This window comes from Liolophura sinensis, chromosome 7 (genome assembly GCF_032854445.1).
Source record: "Liolophura sinensis isolate JHLJ2023 chromosome 7, CUHK_Ljap_v2, whole genome shotgun sequence".
Classification (NCBI taxonomy): Eukaryota; Metazoa; Mollusca; class Polyplacophora; order Chitonida; family Chitonidae; genus Liolophura; species Liolophura sinensis.
In genome coordinates this window covers 57,133,017-57,153,949 of record NC_088301.1, presented here as the reverse complement: position 1 = coordinate 57,153,949, position 20,933 = coordinate 57,133,017, and the positions used below count along the sequence as shown (strand labels likewise).

Below are 20,933 nucleotides of genomic sequence, written 5' to 3'. Positions count from 1 at the left end.
CTCCCGAGTCACAGTCTCGTTCACAGAACCTTTCACGGATAGAATACGATACGGGGATAACAACTGTTCCGTCATCCTGGGTAAATCCATGCAGCCATGTCGTTTCTGGCACAGCGGATGTTCATTGGCACATAATGAAGACAATCGGTCTCCCATGTTCCCATGCAAGTGGTCCCTCCACTCCTTCACAAAGCACACCACGACGGGCAACACTGGCAAAGAGAACATTGCTGTTTGGGGACAGACAGATGCCCACTGATCTCCATAGGCATCGACCATTGATAGGCTTTCATCAAGTCAGATAGCAATACTTTCCCCTTCAAAATTTAATTCAGGAAAAGACATGCCGTTTTTTTTCCTTTCGTCGAACAATAACCAAACTCTGTGTTTCAGGACACAATTGACGACATCAATCGGCACAAACACTATACCTAGTTATGTATGTATAGTAGTGAGTGGAGAGTGGGCCGTATAAAGGATACAAGTTCATTTCGTCAATATTTAAAATGTCGTTTATAAATATACACACACACACACACACACACATATATATATATAATATATATATATATATATATATATATATATATATATATATATATATATATATATATATATATTTTATTGCATTAATTTTGCATCGTTCTTTGTTTATTTACACGTAAATTCCTCTGTTCTTTCACTACATGTGCTGCAATTTACATAACAACACCAGTGAAATTTACAGTTGCACTGCCATGTTCTTGTGTACTGGTGTGTGTTATAACCCCGGCCGCAACACATGAGTCCACAGCCGTCGATCTCTGTAGATGACCGATTGCATTTTCTCCCCACGGTTCCAAGGGTCCCTGTTGTGAGGTCATACTCACAATAGTTCGGTGATTTTTCTAAATAAACGATATCACTCCGCCTAGGTTTCCTATGGGGCCTTTTAGATTTTTTCAGAGTTAAAAATACGGGCCGTCTTGCCCGGCGTCCTTTGATTGGTTCAACTAGCTTAGCTTTGTTGTACTTCATTCGTAGATGTTCACCTATTTTCCTGAAAGACGGCAATGTAGTCCAACACGTTTTCATTGTGCACGAGCCCGACACTCCATGGCACTTACACTCCGTCCTCATTTTCTCTTTTACCGCCTGAAAAAAAGAAAAGAATAATTATAAGCGAACATCCCAGGAATGCAGTTTGGATTTGGTTAAAAACTCTCTAAAGAATACAACAAGAACAACATAAGTAAGAAAGATTATTGTCAAGTGTATTATCAAATAATGAAAGTGAAAACATATCAGATAACAAATTGACACGAACTCGATGGAATCTACTGTTCGCTGGCCTCAGGCTGTTTTGGGCAAAACCAATTATTTCCGACCTGTCTATACTATGTGTCAGCTATATGGCAAATTGTCTATCGATGAAAAACCCCAGATGATAAAAACACGTATTAATGCTGTACCGTAGGTCCTTTCTAAAGCCCAGTTTGTGTGCAGAGAGACACCCACTGGCTTGGCAAACACGTCAGCTAGGATTTGCTACAGACATTAATCTGCTCTGGTAGCACCGGCCATATTAAACAAACAGAAAAGGAAGAGGGATTGGGACAAGAAAGCTTCTCTAAAAGAGACTGTCTTAACGGATTAAAAAGAAACGGTTGGCTTATCAATTACGCGTCCATTAATAAATAGCGGCTACCCGCGGAACTAAGCATCATTTATCTTTAATTCATATTACTTCGAGAACGTGAAATGAGCATGCATTATGTCTATCTCCCTGCGATTAGATAAAATATGCGATAGCCAAACTTACCCTGTTTAGCAGTGCACCAACAGGGAACTCAAGTTTCACTAATTTACCATGTTCATGAACTTATACACCACAACATACATGTAAATACATTTACATACATGTATAAATTTATCAGCGTTGTGTTATAACTGGGGCCAAAAGCATTTATTAATAGAACTAATTTTTTCTAGTGTATCTCCTGTGCATGGAAAATATTTCTGTGCGTTTTTAAGGGGTCGGATTGTTGTTTCCCCTTTTCTTTACAGGAATGCCAAAAAGTTGTTTTTGCGGGCGACTAGTGCATAAACCTTGGTGCATCTGTGAGATTTGATACATCCGATATACTCTGCAGACCTCTACGGCCGTCGACAGCCCACCTGAGTCAGTAGGAAGGCAGTGATTTTTTCTCTCTCTGGTGTTTCTATCTGCCTGTGATGATGGCATTCCTCAGGTGAGAACGGATCGCTCAAACGAGATAAAAGTACCGCCATCTGTAGCGTTAAAGGATCATTTGGGGCCTCATATCCACCAAGGGACTCTCTGAAAAACTTTAGCCCCAGGCGGGCATGGTCATGGATATTTATGTAGGCAGGGCGTTTATATTCTGGTAAGTTAAGAATAACGCGACTGGGGGAATACACAGTATCGCTACAGCCTACGCCGGTATGGATAGCGGAGGTTTCTTCACATCATTGTACCGCCCATGCAGTACAGAGGTGTCTCGCGCCTATCATTCTGACAAAATTCTGTATTTATGGCCAAAGGAAATACAAGATTAGAAAGCGCTTCTGTTTCCATTTGTTCTTCTATCTGTGATTTAATGTCATCTGCACAATTTACATCAATCTGTCGCAGTCGAATTTATTGGTTGTCTTTGCCTCAGGTTAACCCTTATGAAAACAAATGGTTATACCCTGGGTGGTTTTGGTGAAGAATGTTGCGTGAAGCTATCACACGATTCCCACTGTTCAACTTGACACACAACAAAACACCCTCATTTCGCGTCGGTACTGCGACTCAATGCCGGTTCCTGTCTTCTCTACACCTCGAGCACACAAGAGAAAAGTAACCGTCAATTATTTCACCTGGAAAATACATACAAGTTGATGGTGTATTCATTACTGTATGCTATTACTGGATGGGTTTCTAATTATCACCTTTCACGATGTCACTACCACCCCCTCGATAATGCAAGTGCCTGAGGCGAACTCTGATTGACCGGGCGACTTGCTGAGGCCCTCTCCATGCAGGCGCGCGTAATCTGCGCCAGGTAACGCTAATGGGGAATAAGTCTCGGACGCACCAGTACAATGACGCCAGACAGGAACGGGGCGGATCAGCATCGTGCCCAGCGACATGGACATCCCTGCACCATTCATAAAACCACTCAACCACTTCACAGGTGAATGATTTCCAATGTTCACTCAAAGGGTTGCCAGATGCAGCGTTTGTGGTTTTCTCTGAAGCCATAGACTATTAGGCCAAATACTACAAACGGACTAGAAAGGCAATAGTCTATACAGATCATGCTTACAGAAATCCACCAAGAGAAGACCTTAATACGGGTGTTTGTACATTCAGACCATACTAATACACAAAGCTAGAGGTGCTATTTTATAAATTGCTAACCTTAGTTTATCAATGTGTTGCTTTAGTTATGCAATCTATCGTCAAAAGGTGAACAGTTTGTACATATATAAACCAGATCTATTTATTTATTCCATGGATATAACATGATGCTCACACTGAATATTTATATTGCTAATAGGGCTATACCGACTGTTAGGGCGATGAGAAACCGCGATCAAAGACACGGGTGTATATATTTTCAGTCAAGGGTATATACAACTCGATATAGCAAATCAGCATTATGTACAAAACATTTACATTTTGATGGACACTGTTCGAGAAGTTTTATTTTTCAAGTTAGTAAAACATCAAGTGTTGTATGCAGTACTGGTAATAAATATAACCATGCACAGTTTTCGTTATGTAATGAACTCTCATCAGTAGGTATCATACCGGTCACAACTGACGTACCACAGTGGACGGGTGACTGAATACTTAGTCAGAAACTGCAAACGTCTACGGTGTCGACCAACGGAAGCCAATAAATCAAAACGGTTAGCAAATAGCACACAATGAATGTGGAATGTACATTCCACAATTGTCTTTAAAGAATTCATTTGTTAGTTGACAGGTCTGTCAGTTACCATATTTGCTCCCATTTAATAGTGGCGTGTAACTTGTGTTGCTCAGCGTGTGGCAAAGAGAGACAGCATTCTCATGCCTCAAGACACCAAGGTGCCCCCCACTGGAGACCGTTAAGTCGTGACACCTATATCGGACTTTCCGCTAGCATTCAACTTAAGAAACGTTATACGCTCCAAAACATGAAACACTGGGAAAGTATACATTGTGTAATCCATGTTGCGTCAAAAATATGCGGTCTACGTAACAGGTGACACGCAATAAAATGTAAGAGGACCCGAGCGTGGGGGGCAAACACAAAAGTAATTAGTGTCGACAATATGGGCAAATAGCGGCATTGGAAATGGACAACACGCGTGCACGTAAACATCTACAATACATATTATTACAGTCAATGGGCACAGTACATCTAAACTCCCACAAAGAGTCTCATCTATCCCCAACTACACGGTAATATACCTGCTTATAATACTTGAGGTTTAGCAAACTACAGGTAAGGGCGTATGTAACAGAAAGTAGGTGATATAACTATATATGTATACATATGTTTATTCCACAAAACAATATACCTCTTCTTTCCTACAAACCATGTGAAGTCACTTAGGCATATCCATCAGACATGTTACATATTCCCACTTCCTGTCATTAACAAGTTTGGGACTTTATGAAGAAAATATCTGAACACATATATTGAAAACCGAAGTGGGACAAGCTCATTTTTTTTGCTCCGGCTTATTAAGATAATGGATATTCATCGGATAGTTCCTGTATGACCGAGTCAGCGTCAAGAAAGTGAGATATTGAGTAATAAGCAGTGTCTGTATACGTGCTTTGACCACTGATGAGCCTTTGTCTCCTTCTCATTCATGTTTGTTGTCTGGCTTTTCTTGATAAGTTTGAACTTGATATGTAAATTAACCTTGCAAACAGAGTGATCTATGTATAGTCAGCTCAGGCATAATACTCATTGTAGTAGGAGCTTAATGGCTCTTTATATGCCAGATAAGATGCCACGGCGTGGAAATAATAACACAAGAAAGACTCTAGCAGCAAAGTGTATGCCATGCTGCCAACTAAATACAAACACATGCAGCCACCTTAATCATGCTATATCAGAGTGATCCTGTGAAAGCATCAAATAAACCTGGGGCTGGTTTCATGAAGCATACTTAGTGTTAAGTAGCCCCTACCTAGGACCACATTATATCTCTACAACATATGTTGTCATGGTAGTTCAGGGATTTAACTAAGTGGGCTTCATGAAACTAGAACCAGTGGTTTCAATTTAATAAAATATTACAGATTCTTAGATATTCTATCTCTCTCTATGATATTACTTTGTATACGTTGCATTATTATTTTGTGAAATTGTATAACTCCAACCCCTCATTTGGTCCCGACATTGTGACATTTCAACGAGGATTACTCACTCATCTGGCACATTCGTCGGGTCGTCAGAATGTCTTTGGGTTCAACCTAGGCGTCATTTATTACCCTTGTGATGTCATTTTCAATGAATACATGTATACTGAAATCGGACAAATTACAATGTGAATGCCTAGTTTATCTCAGAATTATCTCTTGAAATAGAGGTCTTCATTATATTAATATTACTGACTTTTTATGGGCACCTAACGGCAAATCGATGACAGACACCAATCGGGTGACACACCAGGTATAACTATTTACCTACTGAAGCCAAAACCCTCAAAGAAAGCACACCTCGACAATAGCACACAGGGAATAAAACCAACCACATCCTGATATCTACAGAGATGATATACACCTCACCAAATCATTGCACATGTCAGATTCATGTACACCGTATGATTACCTGCTCATTATTCTTCAAACATACGGTATACAAGAACATTTTCGATACATAATGCAAGAATAAGCAAGTCCATTTGCTGAGCTCAAGTTCACTGTGTAATTATAAAACTTTATTTGGTGGTGACTGATCGAGCTATGTTGTTGATGAAGACAGCCAGGAAACCCAAGATGGCCGAAAGTAGCCATACTGGATTAGGGTGATTATTAGTGACAAAAATCGATCTCATGCTCCCGCCCTCTCTGTAAACCTCAAGCAACTGTGTAAATATTAATTCGATGGTTGGAAACTTCTAAAGATATCTTCACTAGATAGGTGGTGATAGACTGGCGAAGGGGTGGTTACACGGGCAGCTTTTCGATGCCCCGTCAATATTAATCCTCTATATTGGCAATGAACATGAGCGCGATGTGCAGCAGTACTGATTTTATAGCCCGACCTTAGCCACAACTAACGACAAGTAAAAGAGTGTAAATGTGTCTGCTGGTAGGACATATCAAATGGGTAACAAAATTTTACAGGTGTTACACAGCTGTTGACAAATGCAAACAAAACAAGGATACATATACACACCCTATTAGCCTTCTCTTCTTTATAATCTCACAATGTAAATAAATAATGCTGTTGTCCTAGATACAGAATACACGACGTTTCTGACGTGAAAAACGCACTTCGCAATGTGGGCAATGTATGCCGACGAATGGGTATACGATTTAGTACATACTCCTTAGAGAAAACGATGGCAGTGAATTCAGCTTATCTCCTTCATGTAGACATATACAATAAAACACTTGTCGTTGCCCGAGGCAGTAACATACTTCATCACGTTTATTGTACACAAACGTATATATGTATGTATATACAGACATCTCGACGGAATCTCTACATACAAGTCACCGTGATGTGTGCTGTCATATACATGTACATGTGTACATTGGCGGGTCTGGAGTACGTAGCTTTTATGACGATTCAGACGAGTCTCAGTAATAAATTAGGGTGTCATCTCTATCACACTGAGATACGAAAAGAAACAATCACAGTGTGACGAGTCAGATATGTATGGACAAGTGGTAATAATAAGAAACAAAATCTAGGCATTGTTGTAATCATTTTACGATATGTGGAAATTTAGGTTCTGTCTTGCACATTTGGGTAGGTTGCATAGATGTTCAGTCCAGTGCATGCGATTGCATGGATTTAGGCGACGGACTACACGAAATAAACATGTCTTCATAAATTCTGCGCTAGCAGACCGACAAATTGAGATGAACCTGAGGTTTACTACAATAGGCCCTTGACTCTCCACTTGTACACACAGCTCTTTACCCGTACGTCTCCACCTGGGGCTCGTGGAGGACTACTTGATTAAAAAGCTTGCCGTGTGTACTACTCCTTGTAATTTTGCCCCCCCCCCCCTCCTTGTGAACTCCACATGGTATGATTTGAGGCCCAGAGGTGAGAATGTCACTGTTCAAATGTATGTCACACGCAATCGCTCCCAACTGTCAACAAGTGGTAACGTTGTGCTGTAGTACAGGTCTCTATCAAGAGGCAAGCTCTAGTGTTACATCGCAAGACAAAGGTAACGTCGAAAATCTGTCTACACACTTTTTAATACTAAAGACGATCAAATAGAGAGACAGTTCGTGCGGAAATTATCGCGAAAATATTCTGACACATGATAGTGTTCGGATAAATAGATGTCACTATGCTGTAGTATTCACCTATATAGAAACTTCAATTAAACGCCCCGACTCCACTGTTGTACACTTGTCAAACAGAAGCAAACTTTAAACCTTACACACAAACCTGTAACAGTTTGATCAACTAGATCCTGAATCTTATTACACTCTATTTCATGTTTGTTCCAGCCTTAAACTCTCTTGTGCTGTAAATCATTCGAGGTATATTTGATTATACTCACCTCCCACAGTGTTTAATATATGCCGAACTAAATGATATTGGCAGGTTAACATTTTACAATGTACGCTGGCTTGTTCATTTAACTCTGGTCGGGCATGGGGTCCCTGTCAATGACAATACAGATTTACGATTTCTTACGGCAAGTTTGAAAGGTCCATTGTAAAATTTTATGAGGTTTACACATTTACTAAAAAATTATGCCACTGTCTAATACTGAGCGATAAATCACAATTAGAACAGCCAGGAAATAAATGCAAATTCGTAGGCATCTATACAATTATTTTTGATGCATTTGCAAAATCTTTATTTATATTTTATGATCATTTTGATACTACACACACATCCAGCCCAAAGATAACTCGGGCGTCTTAGTGAAACAGGGGTCTGGAGAGTTTCACCGGTTGGCAAACGATGAACACAATCACCGTCAATAACTGTGACGTGAATTATCCAGTTCAGGATATAATCAGCAGCTCGCTATAGTGTCAAAACCAACCACCTCTGCCAACGTGCGATGTAAAATGTCTGTTGTGATATCAACATGTACAATTTAGTAAGTTATCATTTCTTACTTCTCATGCAAAGAATGACATAAGGCATTATTACCCGAGATTACTACAGACAAAATGGGATCTGTCGTGTAAATAACCTGACACCCTTGTAGAGGGATTGTGTGGTATTTTCAAACGAAAAACAAAACACAATGCTTTACAATGTTTTGACTCCACACAGACAGGATGTAAATACACAAACAAACAAGAAATATTCATGTAATGCAGATGCAGTACGTATGCGGATGCATTACGTTTAATCAGTCGTAGATTCACTATGTTCAATGCGTTGATAGTTTTCGAAATCAATTCTGCATCGAGGTATCCTTTATAGGGAGGATATTAAAAGCAAAACCACTAGAATAGATACCCAGTAAACCGGACCCTAACTTCATACTCAGGAGAAACATGCGTAAATGTTTTCCTCTCACATGGAGATGGAGGCCGTATTGTTACCAGTCACCAGAACAGGTGTTAGTACAGACCAAGTCCTCACCAGGGGGAATAACGACAGGGTACTTTCAGAAAAGATTGGGGATCGACTATTCTTCAAGATCACTTGTGCGAGCCGTTGATATCATAGATAGGGCTTTACGAAAGGATTCCTCTTGTTGTTACGGTCCACTTTCGTCTTAATCTCTTCTCTCCAAAGTGACACCTGACAAAAGCCGTTCCTTTCTACCTACACATCGTTTCAAGAACGGGTCACAAGTAGACCACTTGACTAGAGCGATTTTCTTTAGCCCATGCCATAAATCCGACCCGTCGCGGTTTCGCCTCCACATCACCTAGGTGTGCACACTATTAATAGTAGAGAACACGCCTTAACATAACGATTGTATACCTGATATCAAACTTCATACAACACACCTGTATCCAGGTACAAATATGCCTCACGCTGAAACCAAATCGCCTGCTTTATTCGTCAGTACCTTCATTAGAAAGCTAAAAGCAACGCGAAAGACGTAGAATGATAGATAATCTTCCGTAGTTTAAGGAAAATGTGTTAGATATTTCTGAAAACTAACATGCATTTTTTTCACAAGTTTTAATTTTTCACTGACGTCTATTCTTTTCTGGGAATACATAGTCAATAACTAAACCACGGGTTTATTAGCTTAGGTATTTTCAGCATTCGCAACGAGACATATAAGTGGAGGAGTGTATCGAAGACTTAGAGTTAAAGCTTAAGACCGCTTGAGAGTGCCCCCGCCGCATTCCTGGTTAAGCTGGGGATGGAAGGCGATGGTGTGGAGCCCGGGGGAGGTTACTATTGCCCTACCGGCGGTGACATTGGGCAAACATGGCAGTCTTGGAATCAGACCTCCTCTTAGTGTTCAGTCACGGCGGGGAAAGCAGCACGGCTTAGTGATAGGCTGATATTATGATCACACCAGCCTTACCTTGATTACGCATTTGTTCAACAGACAAAAGCCTGTTTTACAACGTCAAAATTAATCTGAAATGAATGGCGGGAGGACACTATAACTCGCTACAAAAGGCAGACAAAGATGTCTTTATATTGAGGATTAACAGGGTTGTCCGTGGTAAGAATGGGTTTACAGTGGCTAATTTTATTTACGTTATGATAGTCTCTGTGTTTGCGCAGACTTTCTCGGTCGAACCTTGTCCTCAGTGCTGCAAAGCTGGGCTAATTAACGCGCCATACACACCGAGCACAGCCATGGAGATTCCCTCATGCAAACCACGACACTACAGCACGCGACTTTAAGGGGCTTTTCAGTTGTCACAATGAGGCAAGTCACACGAAAGTGGTGAGTGAACTTTGACTTCTTCCTGTCTCGAACACTCTCTGTTTCCCCCACCGAACAAGCCCCGAGTTTCAACGCGTCTCAACAACAACCCGCCTTTCTGTTTGAACGTATAGACTTGCTATATTTGCATATGGCCAAAAGGGCAAGGATGAAAAACGTTTCAGAAGTATAATACGGTCCGCAGACACCGTACAATGGAGTTTTCAGGGTATTAAAGAAAGAAATAAGGGTTAAACAGACATACGGTCATCTTCTACATGAAATACCAAATGAAAAACATTTACTTCGCCACTTGAAAAAACATTTGCTCACACGTTAAAAAAGTTTACCGAGAAACATTTCAATGTTGCGCAAAATTTAAAGTTCGCTTCTTTCCTGTGATAACAAAGCTGATATCATTACCTAAAACAGGCTTGTACTACTTGGAGTTTGCCATCAATACACATTGGTTGTTGATGTTATCGTTCAAAGCGGTTCAACGCCAATTTTCACAGGTAGACAAAAAAAGTTTATGAAGCAAGCGTCTTTCTCACAGGTATGCTCCTTCCAAGGGTTCTGGAATATCGAAGGATTCTAACGAAGTGGTCACTCTTGAATAAAGACATAATCTTATTTTAAGGCTACAACAGAGCATAGGGATACTCACAACAATTGTATATATGTTGAAGTGTCAAAACAGACTGCAATCGACTGCAAATGCAATCGAGAATCATAATCTACGTTTCAGTTCAACAATAGTAGGGTTAATACCGAAAACGACGTTTACTACAAAACCTCAAAGGAAATAAGAGAGTGTATCAGGTAAACCAAAAACATATATTTTTGTCATCATAGTCTTAACGGCTGCATTGTTCGCTGAAAGTTTCGACTGGAGATGTGGATTCAGCTAAGATCAGAGAATCGTTACAATCGGCTAACCAAGATCACTGAATAGCTTAGGATAAGGGATAAGGGATAAGCAATGTAACTCAAAATAAAACTATTTTTAGACATCACATACTTCTTACATTGCCTTAATATGATAAATCTGCGAACAGAAGTATATTTCATGTACATAATGAGACAAATAAAGAACGTTTCCTTGAGAATACATCGCTTGTTGTCTGATCACAGAAGGCGACTTCAGTGTAATTTGCAGAACCTAGAATTGTGACAGTTGATCGTCAGTAGCAGACAAGTACTGACTTCCTGTTAGTGTACAAAATTACCTCACAGGTGACAGTGACAGGGTGTCCATCAGTGTCGCGTCAGAGCGTGGTTTATAGTGCACGCAGTGTAGCATTGCATGGCTGTACAGTGAGCGACTAGTGATAGGACAATGTGGTTTAAAGGGGATGTCGCCTTTACCTACGATATTGATGAGGGTTTACACCGCCCTATGACCGAAAACTACCCCCTGTTTCTAGAAGTCGGAAACTGTGGCATGGCGCTTGCACCGTATCACAGGGAACGGTTTATCCTCAGTGAACAGTTCTAATCAAGTTTCTGTAGGTGTGTAGCTGGGACAAGACCTTGGCTTCGAGGTTGCCGAGACGACTCTTTCCCTGGTACATGGTCTGTTAATTGCTTATAATGTTGGTGTAACAAGTGGATTACAGGTCACGCTTATCTATGCCTACTTTCCGTGTCGCTTACTTAAAATACCCAGGTTGTTAGTTGCAGAACTTCATTATTCACTACACAAAATTCCGAGCCACCGTCCTCACTAACGAGAACAACTCTTTTGCTTGTGTTTCAGATACCCATCTATACAACCTCCACTTTCGACACTATACACATGATCACAATGCCGCATGAGTTACCATTTCATCTGTCAACTATTGTATAGAACATTCCCGGCAGAAGTGACTGAGTAAGCCGTTGTATTAGGGTTTCAACTACAAAAATAAAGAAACAAAACAACAGTTCCACTGGAATCCACTCGTCCAGTATTACAAGCTTGCCTCTAATTTATCAAACATGTGATCAACTGGACGTGAAGTTAAAACGGCTGAATAACCTCACCCGGAACACAATTTCAAAGATATTTCTTCATCAAAGAAGACGAGGAGATTAACCAGAGAAAAAGCAAGACACTCTGTCGCCAGTGGTGTTGATTTTTGTGTAAAATGTTTCACATCAGGATACTTTCTTTTCACTTCAATAACACTCGATTTAATGGCACTGTCTGGATTTTTTTTTTTTTTACAAATAAACGATTTGAAAGACTATTTTGAAAATTCGGATTCACGCTCATTAGCAGTGCTTAACCGGAAATAAAGAACTCTCTAATAAAAAAACAATATATGCTTTGATGTTCGCAGGTTCACACCACACTTCCGGCAACGCTAATTAATTTAGCCACATTACGGTTGTGTGAACCAGAGGTAAGAAATTTCGGGAAATTTGTGGGCAGGCACAATTAAGAAACTGTGGAAATTGCCCGAAGACACTCCATAAATCACTTCATAAGATGCAGTAATTGACCCCCAAGTAATATAAATGTTCCGCTACAGTGAACAGCAACGGTTTACCCTCACAAATTGCAGATCAGGTCGTCACCTATTGACTTTAATTTGATTTCTGTCTCGTTAACATATGGCCAGATATTGTCAACAAAGCACTGCGTATCTGCGCTGAAATAGACATTGAACAACATACGATGGCAATGTGTTTCAGGGGTTCCTGTATTGCAGGAGAAACCCTTTCTATTGGGCTTTAAACGAGACAAAGCTAGTCATGATGGGAGGAATTTGTCCAGCTATTTCGCCCTCCTGCACTTCAAGGGGTTGAAGCGGATTTAAGAAACAGAAGAGACGATAGTTGATGGAGTAGACCAAGCAGCCGCACGCGATGACCGCTGGTGTTTCTTGTGTCGCCTGCTCGTGCTCAGAAAAGAAACACCTCTTTGAAGGGATAGAAATATTTTCATATTTGCCGTTAGAAAGAGAAATGTGAGCCGTAAAAGTTACACGCGAGACTCCGCTATTTGCTCATCTCTTCTCCAAGGAGAGGAGAGAGCTTTAACCCGTTTGGTGTCAGGAACGGGTATTAGCTATCTTTCTGAGGCAGGTTTCCTAGGATGCCTAGAATAAGACAAAATAAATAGCGCGGGGGCTAAAACAAAGCATACGATCTTTACTAACTATGTGTGTTATCTTGGGACCTATGTTAAGACGGTAATCATGACACAGTGGCGGGGATTAGATCTCGCACACGCACCCGACCGGCTGCCATCACAGAGGCGATCTGCCTGACATCGGGCGTGTACATCCAGACCAAATGGATCGGCAGCCTGTAGACATTTACCCAAGATAATCCGACGGGATCTCCCTCTCGCCAACCTCTTCCCGGGCTCATCTTCGCAACCCAACCAGAATTAACGCCTACATCTGCCATGCACAAACAGATCTGTTTGTGTCAGTTTGCGAGGACAATCTATTAATTGAAAAGGATCACCATGGATCACAGAGATCTATTTTTTTATCTTTCACATCCAGCAATAAATTAAACGTCAAGTATGAAATCTTGGCAGTGGTTGAGGGAGGAGGAAGAATATGAGCGAGTTTCACACTTATGAGGTGTCGCATAGACATTAATAAGCTCATTAACAAGTGTTTAGTATAAGATGAATGCATGCAGTACATGATACAGGTAAAGCTTGGCTCAAGGCCTAGTTCTTATATGACATATATGAGTTCACGGACTATCTACTCCAGGACTGGCACGGGGACATACAACTATAGCAATGGCTGTATCCCAAGTTAATTGAATTGAGGGAAGAGTTGGTTTGGGTTTGCAAGTCTCAATTCTTTTCTCCACGGCCCCACCCGGTGACACTGGAATGACAATCCGCTAGCATGGATGTGATACAAAAAACACACCAGTTCCAACAATGACCCAACAAAGGCAGTGAAAGCAACACCGGCAGCTCACGGCCCCAACTACAGACTGGGTGGGCCCAACTCAGGGCCTTTCTTTTCCCCTCATTCAGCTCCCCTTATGTTAAAGTGTAAACATCCCGGGTAATATGTTTTTCTGAAGCACAATGGAAACAACAACTTTGGTGGGCATTTTATTGTGGCTCAACACGACTGCCCTTTCCTAAAGACCTTCCACATGACATGTATTTCGTGTGACATTATTATTTGTTCGAAGTTCACTGAATGCGAAATTCGGACAGATCACTGCTAACAAACACTCGGATACAGGTCCATGCCAGTTTATGAACTAATATGACATCGTTCATTTTAAAAGTACAATAGATCCGATTTCTACCTCTCCACTGAATCTTTAAATTCTATATCAGAAGGCAGTAAACTTCCTTAGGTAAAGTTGCATTTCTCCCATTTAAGATACTTATTTCGTCAATATATATGGCAACAAAATATAAATTCTATATCAGAAAGCAGTAAACTTTCTTAGGTAAAGTTGCATTTCTCCCATTTAAGACACTTATTTCGTCAATATATATGGTAACAAAATATAAAAAATGTTGAGAATAAGAACGCAATTCTCACTCAGTAAAGTAATTAGTTTAGTCAAATTGGACAATTCAGTATCACCTTTCACAAATGCAGTAGGCCGTCTTCACATTCACAAATATATACTTTGGCTATATTAATACAACTGTCCTCGCGCTTTACCCGTGTTTTTTTTCTACAAATCTAAACTACATATATTAATGTGTGACAATCCAAATGTCTGACAACCTTGGACACCTAGAGCAAGTTGAGGAGCTTCCGAATACTGCAAAAGAAATCTACAGTGGTGTGACATCAGTTTGACAAGGTCCTTGGGGTCAAGTCCTATCAGTGCTCATCAAAGTTCACACTCTATACTTCGTCGATGACGTGAGATGCTTATGTAATTCATTCATTTAATGTTTTAACCTTAGGTGCCAGAAGTATTACGTTACCTCACTACGATGTTCTAGGATGTCTCACGCAGCTACCTGAGTGTATCAAAATTTGATGGTACGAAGACTAAAGTAAAAAAATATTTGTAGGAAATACACACCTGGTGATGATATAACAATACGGTTTCTTGCTTGGATCAACTATCTTGACCCATTTGTTTTTTTTTTAACATTATTCATTTTACCATAATATTTAAAGAGCATGTTGCCGCTTTACGAACATGTATTACCTATGTATGTATGTATGTATGTATGTATGTATGTATGTTGTATGTTTCATAGTTCTTTTACTGTATGTTTCAATATTGGAAGTAGCCTCACTACCTTCCCGTCCCTTTTTCTTGCTACCAGTCCAAGCACAAATGCACTCACCTTTCGCCCCGCTCGATTGTTGTGAAGGTTCATCAAGGACCTCTCATCCTCTTCTATTTCTCGAGCATCCATGAATTTTCTCGCCAGTTTGAGGCCATATGTAATATCTGCGCTGCAGCCTCCCCACTTCCAACCTTGGGCCGAGAATCGGCCTTCTTTTTTTGACCTATCACATCCACAGTTGGACAGGTTTCCCTGACTACAGGCCTGAGTTACTGCGTATGTCACTCCCGCTGTGCTTATGGCATAGGTAAAAGCTGCCTCCCGACTTCCTGTGTCAGCACGAAACGGCCAGCGCCAACACCAACGAGAATAAAATTGAAAAAAAGAGTTATTCCTGAAGAAATTTTATTTCCAGAATAAATAAAATAATCAATTCCTACACACTTTACTGCACATAAGATTAGCTCACAAAGACTTTAAAACACTATGTAAAATAAAATATATTGCATGAATACATTCAGAAAAAACTATCCATTTATTGAGAAATGCGTAGCTCAGGGTAACAAATAAAACTCATATATACATATAAATTATGCAGAAAAATACCACTTATGTGAATGCTCACAATTTGTTAAGCTTTGTTTTGATATGATGCAAGAATAAGAAATTAAATATACATTAACCGGATATATCGACTGTTTTTGTGAGCGAAGAGAGGCTGTTGGTGAGAAGAGGTCAGACTTGGATTTCTCGAGTATGTGCCTGCCACATATTTCGGTGTCTAATCACACCCACGTTAGCTTCGCTACATCAAATGACATGGCAATAAAGTGGAGATTACACTAAGTGTCGAATAGCTATCATCCCTGCGGACGTCTCTCTTGTTTCTGTACTTTTATGCCATCAACAGCCCATTGGACTGTTAAAGCAATGGGCTAATTTATTTACCGACTTTATGTTTACAAGGGGTAAATAATTACAGGCCTTCAAAAAAAATTTAAAAAAAGCTGTGAAGTTGGCCGATACACCCATGCTGTAATTACTCGGGGATAAATGGTGTGTTCAACAACTTGTGAAAAGATACGACAAAGGTGAGTAAGCCTAACACAAGCGCTTCCAGGCAAGTCTGAGGTTTCTACGGGCACTTTTTATATTATCATGTAAATAAATTTCATACTTCTTAGGCACATGGTGGCACATAGGAACTATGTTAACATTTTCTTAATGCCTTCTAGATAATTATTCATATTCTGTTCCATAACTATAACTCAAACCACGTTCAATAAATGTTCTATGAATATTATTCAATATAAATATATTTTTGTACATATTAAAGTGCATTTATTAGTAACAGGAGTGTATGTATTATCGTATAGTAGTTGAAATATATTTTATGGTATAAACATATCCAGATATATGCATTCATTTATTATCGTATTTTTATATTACAATTTCCCGAAATAATTATATCTTTACTTTATCAATAATAATAATAAATTATCATTATTTTTATAATACCGCACAGTAGCCCTGAAATCGTGTACCTTAGAGAAATAGATTCAGGCTACATTCCATAGATTTATGACAGAAAAAAGTACTGTATACCACAATACGGCTTAATTTCACACCCGGTTTCCGGCATTTTCTTCTTTCAACAATTTAGTTATTGTTTAAGAACATTAAATGAAGGTTAAAAACATGAGAAAATACGTGAAGTATTTTATAATTAAGGAGAAAAAGATTTCATTTAAATTCAATGAAAAGCACGTTAATATTTTGACAATTGCTTGGTTCAACTGTTTTCAACATCTTCAAGTTACAACAGCTGCATTATTCCAGGAGTTATGGGAGACCTGGTTCATCCTGGACTCGGCCTGGAAAACGGCTAAATGCTATGCATAGCCTGGCCGTCAAAGACTTCAGAACTGTTCCCCATTTGCTAGCAAGTACCTGCTGCCAAACCTTAACAAGTAAGCCTAGTCAATATTTACACATTACACTCCCCTTTCATCAGAATATTTCAAGTGCACACAGACCCAGCAGGTCCATCTTCCTTTTTAGGAGACTTTGTTTTTGTTTTAGAAAAACAGTGCAAAGACGGCTAGAGGACAGTTGACACTGGAGGACGGGCCTGTCAAGTCGACGGGATCAGGAGATTAAGAGTGTGTAAGGGGCCAACACGAGGCGAGAGGCCTCTTTTTTACCTTGCCCGGCCAACACTTTTCCAGATCGCTCGGCTATCGATACTGCAGAATAAAATAGCACTCCATGTGGATGGGCTTGGCAACCCTCGCAAACAAACATGGAGTCAAGGCATTCTAAAGAAGCATAATTTAGCAGTTATGTAACTCACGTCACCTTGGGGGACAAGTTGGGGAAATCTTAACTTAAATCCGAGGTGTTGAGAATGTGTGTAAAATGTAGTGTGTATGTTTTTTTTTTTCACTCCTAGAGCGCCTGGGAAGCGTTGCGAACATGATAGCAGAGAAGACATTATCAGACCGTTATCTAAGGTAACAGAGGAGTGGTGCGATCCCCTCTCTACTTATCTATGCTCTACTAGCTGCATCTAGCAAGACAGACCCTTCATTGAAGGCACTGGCAGTCACAGACCTGAGCCATGTGTTTGTAACGAGCATGGTAGAAAACAAGAAAGGAAAGAGAGTGAAGGAGCTAATTGTCTGTGAACAATGACGGAAGGATTATGTCTATTTGTATTAACGATCTTTTAAACAAGCACAAATTCCCGGGATAACAGTCGAATTGCTTCAGGCATTTAGGTATAGTCCTGTGCGCTCAGTCTTACTTTCAACCTCTTGGGTGTTTTAACAGCCCAATTTGACCAAGAATGGGATCCCCCGCGGGCCATATACTCATGTTTCTGGTCTGTAAACTTAAAAGGCTCATTGCAACAAGGCAAGTTTAATGCCTTATATAGTACTTATAGCGGTCTAATAAAACAAAATTCATGGTCCTTAATGTCGTGTGGCCGGGACAGATATAATTTAATCAATAGCGCTACAAAATTAGATAGACAGATATTTAGATAATTTGATCCTGTACTCTATCATTGTAATGACCTTAAAGGGAACGCTGAACGTGACCTCTCAATAACCTTAATTGTCGAGGAGGCATAAGTATGAGTGAGATAGCTCATCAGTACATACATAGATCGTCGAACAATCTCGTACCGTACTCTGCCTTTCAACTTTGTTTTAAACATATCGTGTCAACTTTATTTTCATTCATCTTGTACACTCTATAAAGAAATCAATAAAGGCCATATACTTATTTAATGACAACTATTCAATAGGGCGTACTTCCACATCACGAGGTGACAAAATTGGCAGAACTACCACCTGCTGGAAAATCATTTCTCAGAGTTATTAACTAATAAAATCTAACACTTTTATACGTATGCAATAAAATGCACATATTTTTAAAATATTCTTTTCCTTCAAAAGATATTTACAACAACAACGTCAATTTTATCATTTGGTATTAGCTCTGCTGTAGAAAGTAAAAAAGAAGAAAGTGTTGCCTTACCCACGAGATGCACGTGACCAAACATGGAGTCTCCCGAGCCAATATTGGAGCAATTCCAGCGTTTATTCCGAAACTGGTATTGACATTCGCTGATTCCCAGTTTAGCCCCCTCACCTATTGCCACAATAGCGTCCGGTCGACTCTGGCAAATTGTCCTTTGTTTAGGAGCGAGGCCAGGAATTTTATTACAGATTATATTGGCACCCAGAGCAACAACAGACGACAGCGCCCTGAAAGAAATGAAAATATATCTGCATACATCAATGAATTCTCTTCTAGGAAACTACGTAAAATCGTATAATATGTTTTTAAATACATTTACCTCTAGAATAGAAGTGCAGAAAATTATTTTAAATGCTTTCCTGAAACAGGATATATGCCCCCAAAATATTGTTTTCTTTCGAAGAGCGCTCCCACGGGGAATTCGCTTCTCTTTGAATTGCGGGTGGGTTAGACACGTGGTATTAGACTGCCTGTCACATCTCAATCAGCCAAGGTATTCCCGGCCCTGTAACACTCAGATATGAGATCAATCGAGCCGATAGAAGAGCATCACCTGGTCAATTATGTACATGTGGATCTCGCCTGAAGCAGGCAGGGCTGCTCAAGCTAACAGCCTCATCGAACAACCGGATATCAGTCTGCACGTTAGAAGTTTACACGGGTGTAAAATAGAAGCTAGCTTTGCGTGCAAAGGCGAAACTTAATAAAATGGCCACAGAACTAAGCTATGCTGGCTGTGCAAATTAACTGGAATGACAGGCATGTATATTGTGTCATACTTATTTCAGCCACGATGTGTGTAGTTTGATCCAGGCTGTCTCAGCCTGCATCAGTTTACAGTAGGTATAGTCCCGAAGCTCCTATAGAAGCAGAACTATCTCTAACATTACATAGGTGTTATAGTTTGTAAGTGTCAACTCGCCTTGATTATCTTGCCCATAAACTTCTCTATTCTTGGTGGTTTTAAGTGGTTCAGTTACAATATCATAATTTTCTAGCCTTACAGAGCCGTCCGAGTATAACGATATATCGTGCTGAATTCTCCACAAGTTTTTACACTGTTCAACGGATTGGAACAACTCTAAAATAAGAAACAGAGCTATGTGAGAAACACTGTACAATCGTACTGTGTAGTCAGGTAGGGGACTGTGGCAAGGGTACACAAATATACCAAACGTGACAAACACCTCATTTATGAATGTAGACAACAGAGGATAACATAGACAAATTGTCCGTGAAGCGAAGGCGCTGTCTTACTTATGTCCAAACACTCGTCTTTCAATATATTACAAATTATCCTATTTTTTTCTATCTGCGGGCTCTGCTGGTTTGTGCCTATAATTCTTTGTCTGATTAGGCTTGTAGAGGTGAGGCACCGCTTTTCATATAATGGCAGTTAAATTGCCTCCCAGGAAATCGACTGAACCTATATTGCATGGTATGTTGCTAGCGGCAACTATATCAACAGGCAAACTTCAATCACTGCCGTAGGAGTCGTTCGAATCTCCTCGCTTGCCACTACACTTGAGATATACTTTTTCCTACACTGCATCCTCCTACTCACAAGAAATTCCCGTACATGCAATGAGACACATAGATGAGCCCGACGAATAGTTTCGTGTTCCGGCTAACTCCCATCTTCGTCTTTCATAGTTCTCTCTCTTTCTCTCTCTCTCTCTTCCTGTCCGCACAACCTCAGGTAACAGACACTCCACTTATCTGTGTATATTCCATTCAAGTTTGGTAGCCAGTGATATATCCGAACGTGAATTCACAATTTTATAGGCTACACGGAGAGAAAATACATTTTGTGAACTGCAACAGGTGTATGTGAACCTCAGTAAAACCTTCCGCCGAGTGATGCGTGCCCATCTTGACTTTGCGACACACCACTTGTTACAATACTATAATTGTGGATTTTGTAAGGAACGATTGAAAACAAACATGTTCATTGGCTATTTGTGACACTTCACACGGACCGAGGATTGGATCGTGTAGTTTTAGCCCCGCCCACCCAGACTGACAGGAGAACTCCCGCATGTATTGTAAACCGTGAGTTGTACGTACGTCACTTGCTATAGAGATTCTGAGCACACCAGCC

At 40.2% G+C, this 20,933-nt stretch overlaps 1 protein-coding gene across 3 annotated transcripts; it reads right to left on the bottom strand.

The window, feature by feature from the left end:
* Positions 1–648: 648 nt before the first annotated feature.
* Positions 649–20,668, bottom strand: LOC135471290 (protein Wnt-7b-like). Of its 3 annotated transcripts, none has more exons than XM_064750458.1 (4): positions 20,397–20,668; positions 18,830–19,059; positions 15,341–15,612; positions 649–1,134 (listed from the first exon to the last, which is right to left on the bottom strand). In XM_064750458.1, the coding sequence occupies exons 1-4, from the start codon at positions 20,468–20,470 to the stop codon at positions 652–654; spliced, it is 1,059 nt and encodes a 352-aa protein (XP_064606528.1). In that variant the 5' UTR covers positions 20,471–20,668; the 3' UTR covers positions 649–651. The 3 variants fall into 3 exon arrangements, with proteins under 3 accessions (XP_064606528.1, XP_064606530.1, XP_064606531.1); XM_064750460.1 differs by having other exon boundaries at positions 20,412–20,668; XM_064750461.1 differs by lacking the exon at positions 649–1,134 and adding an exon at positions 2,711–2,865.
* Positions 20,669–20,933: the final 265 nt, after the last annotated feature.

Bases quoted from the DNA above. Each gene is read 5' to 3' on its own strand.
- LOC135471290 (XM_064750458.1), bottom strand. From the start codon at position 20,470: ATGGGAGTTAGCCGGAACACGAAACTATTCGTCGGGCTCATCTATGTG. The intron at 19,060-20,396 runs GTGAGTAGGAGG...CATTTCTTTCAG, and splicing joins TGCATGTACGGGAATTTCTT to GGCGCTGTCGTCTGTTGTTG. The intron at 15,613-18,829 runs GTAAGGCAACAC...GTGCTGACACAG, and splicing joins TGGTCACGTGCATCTCGTGG to GAAGTCGGGAGGCAGCTTTT.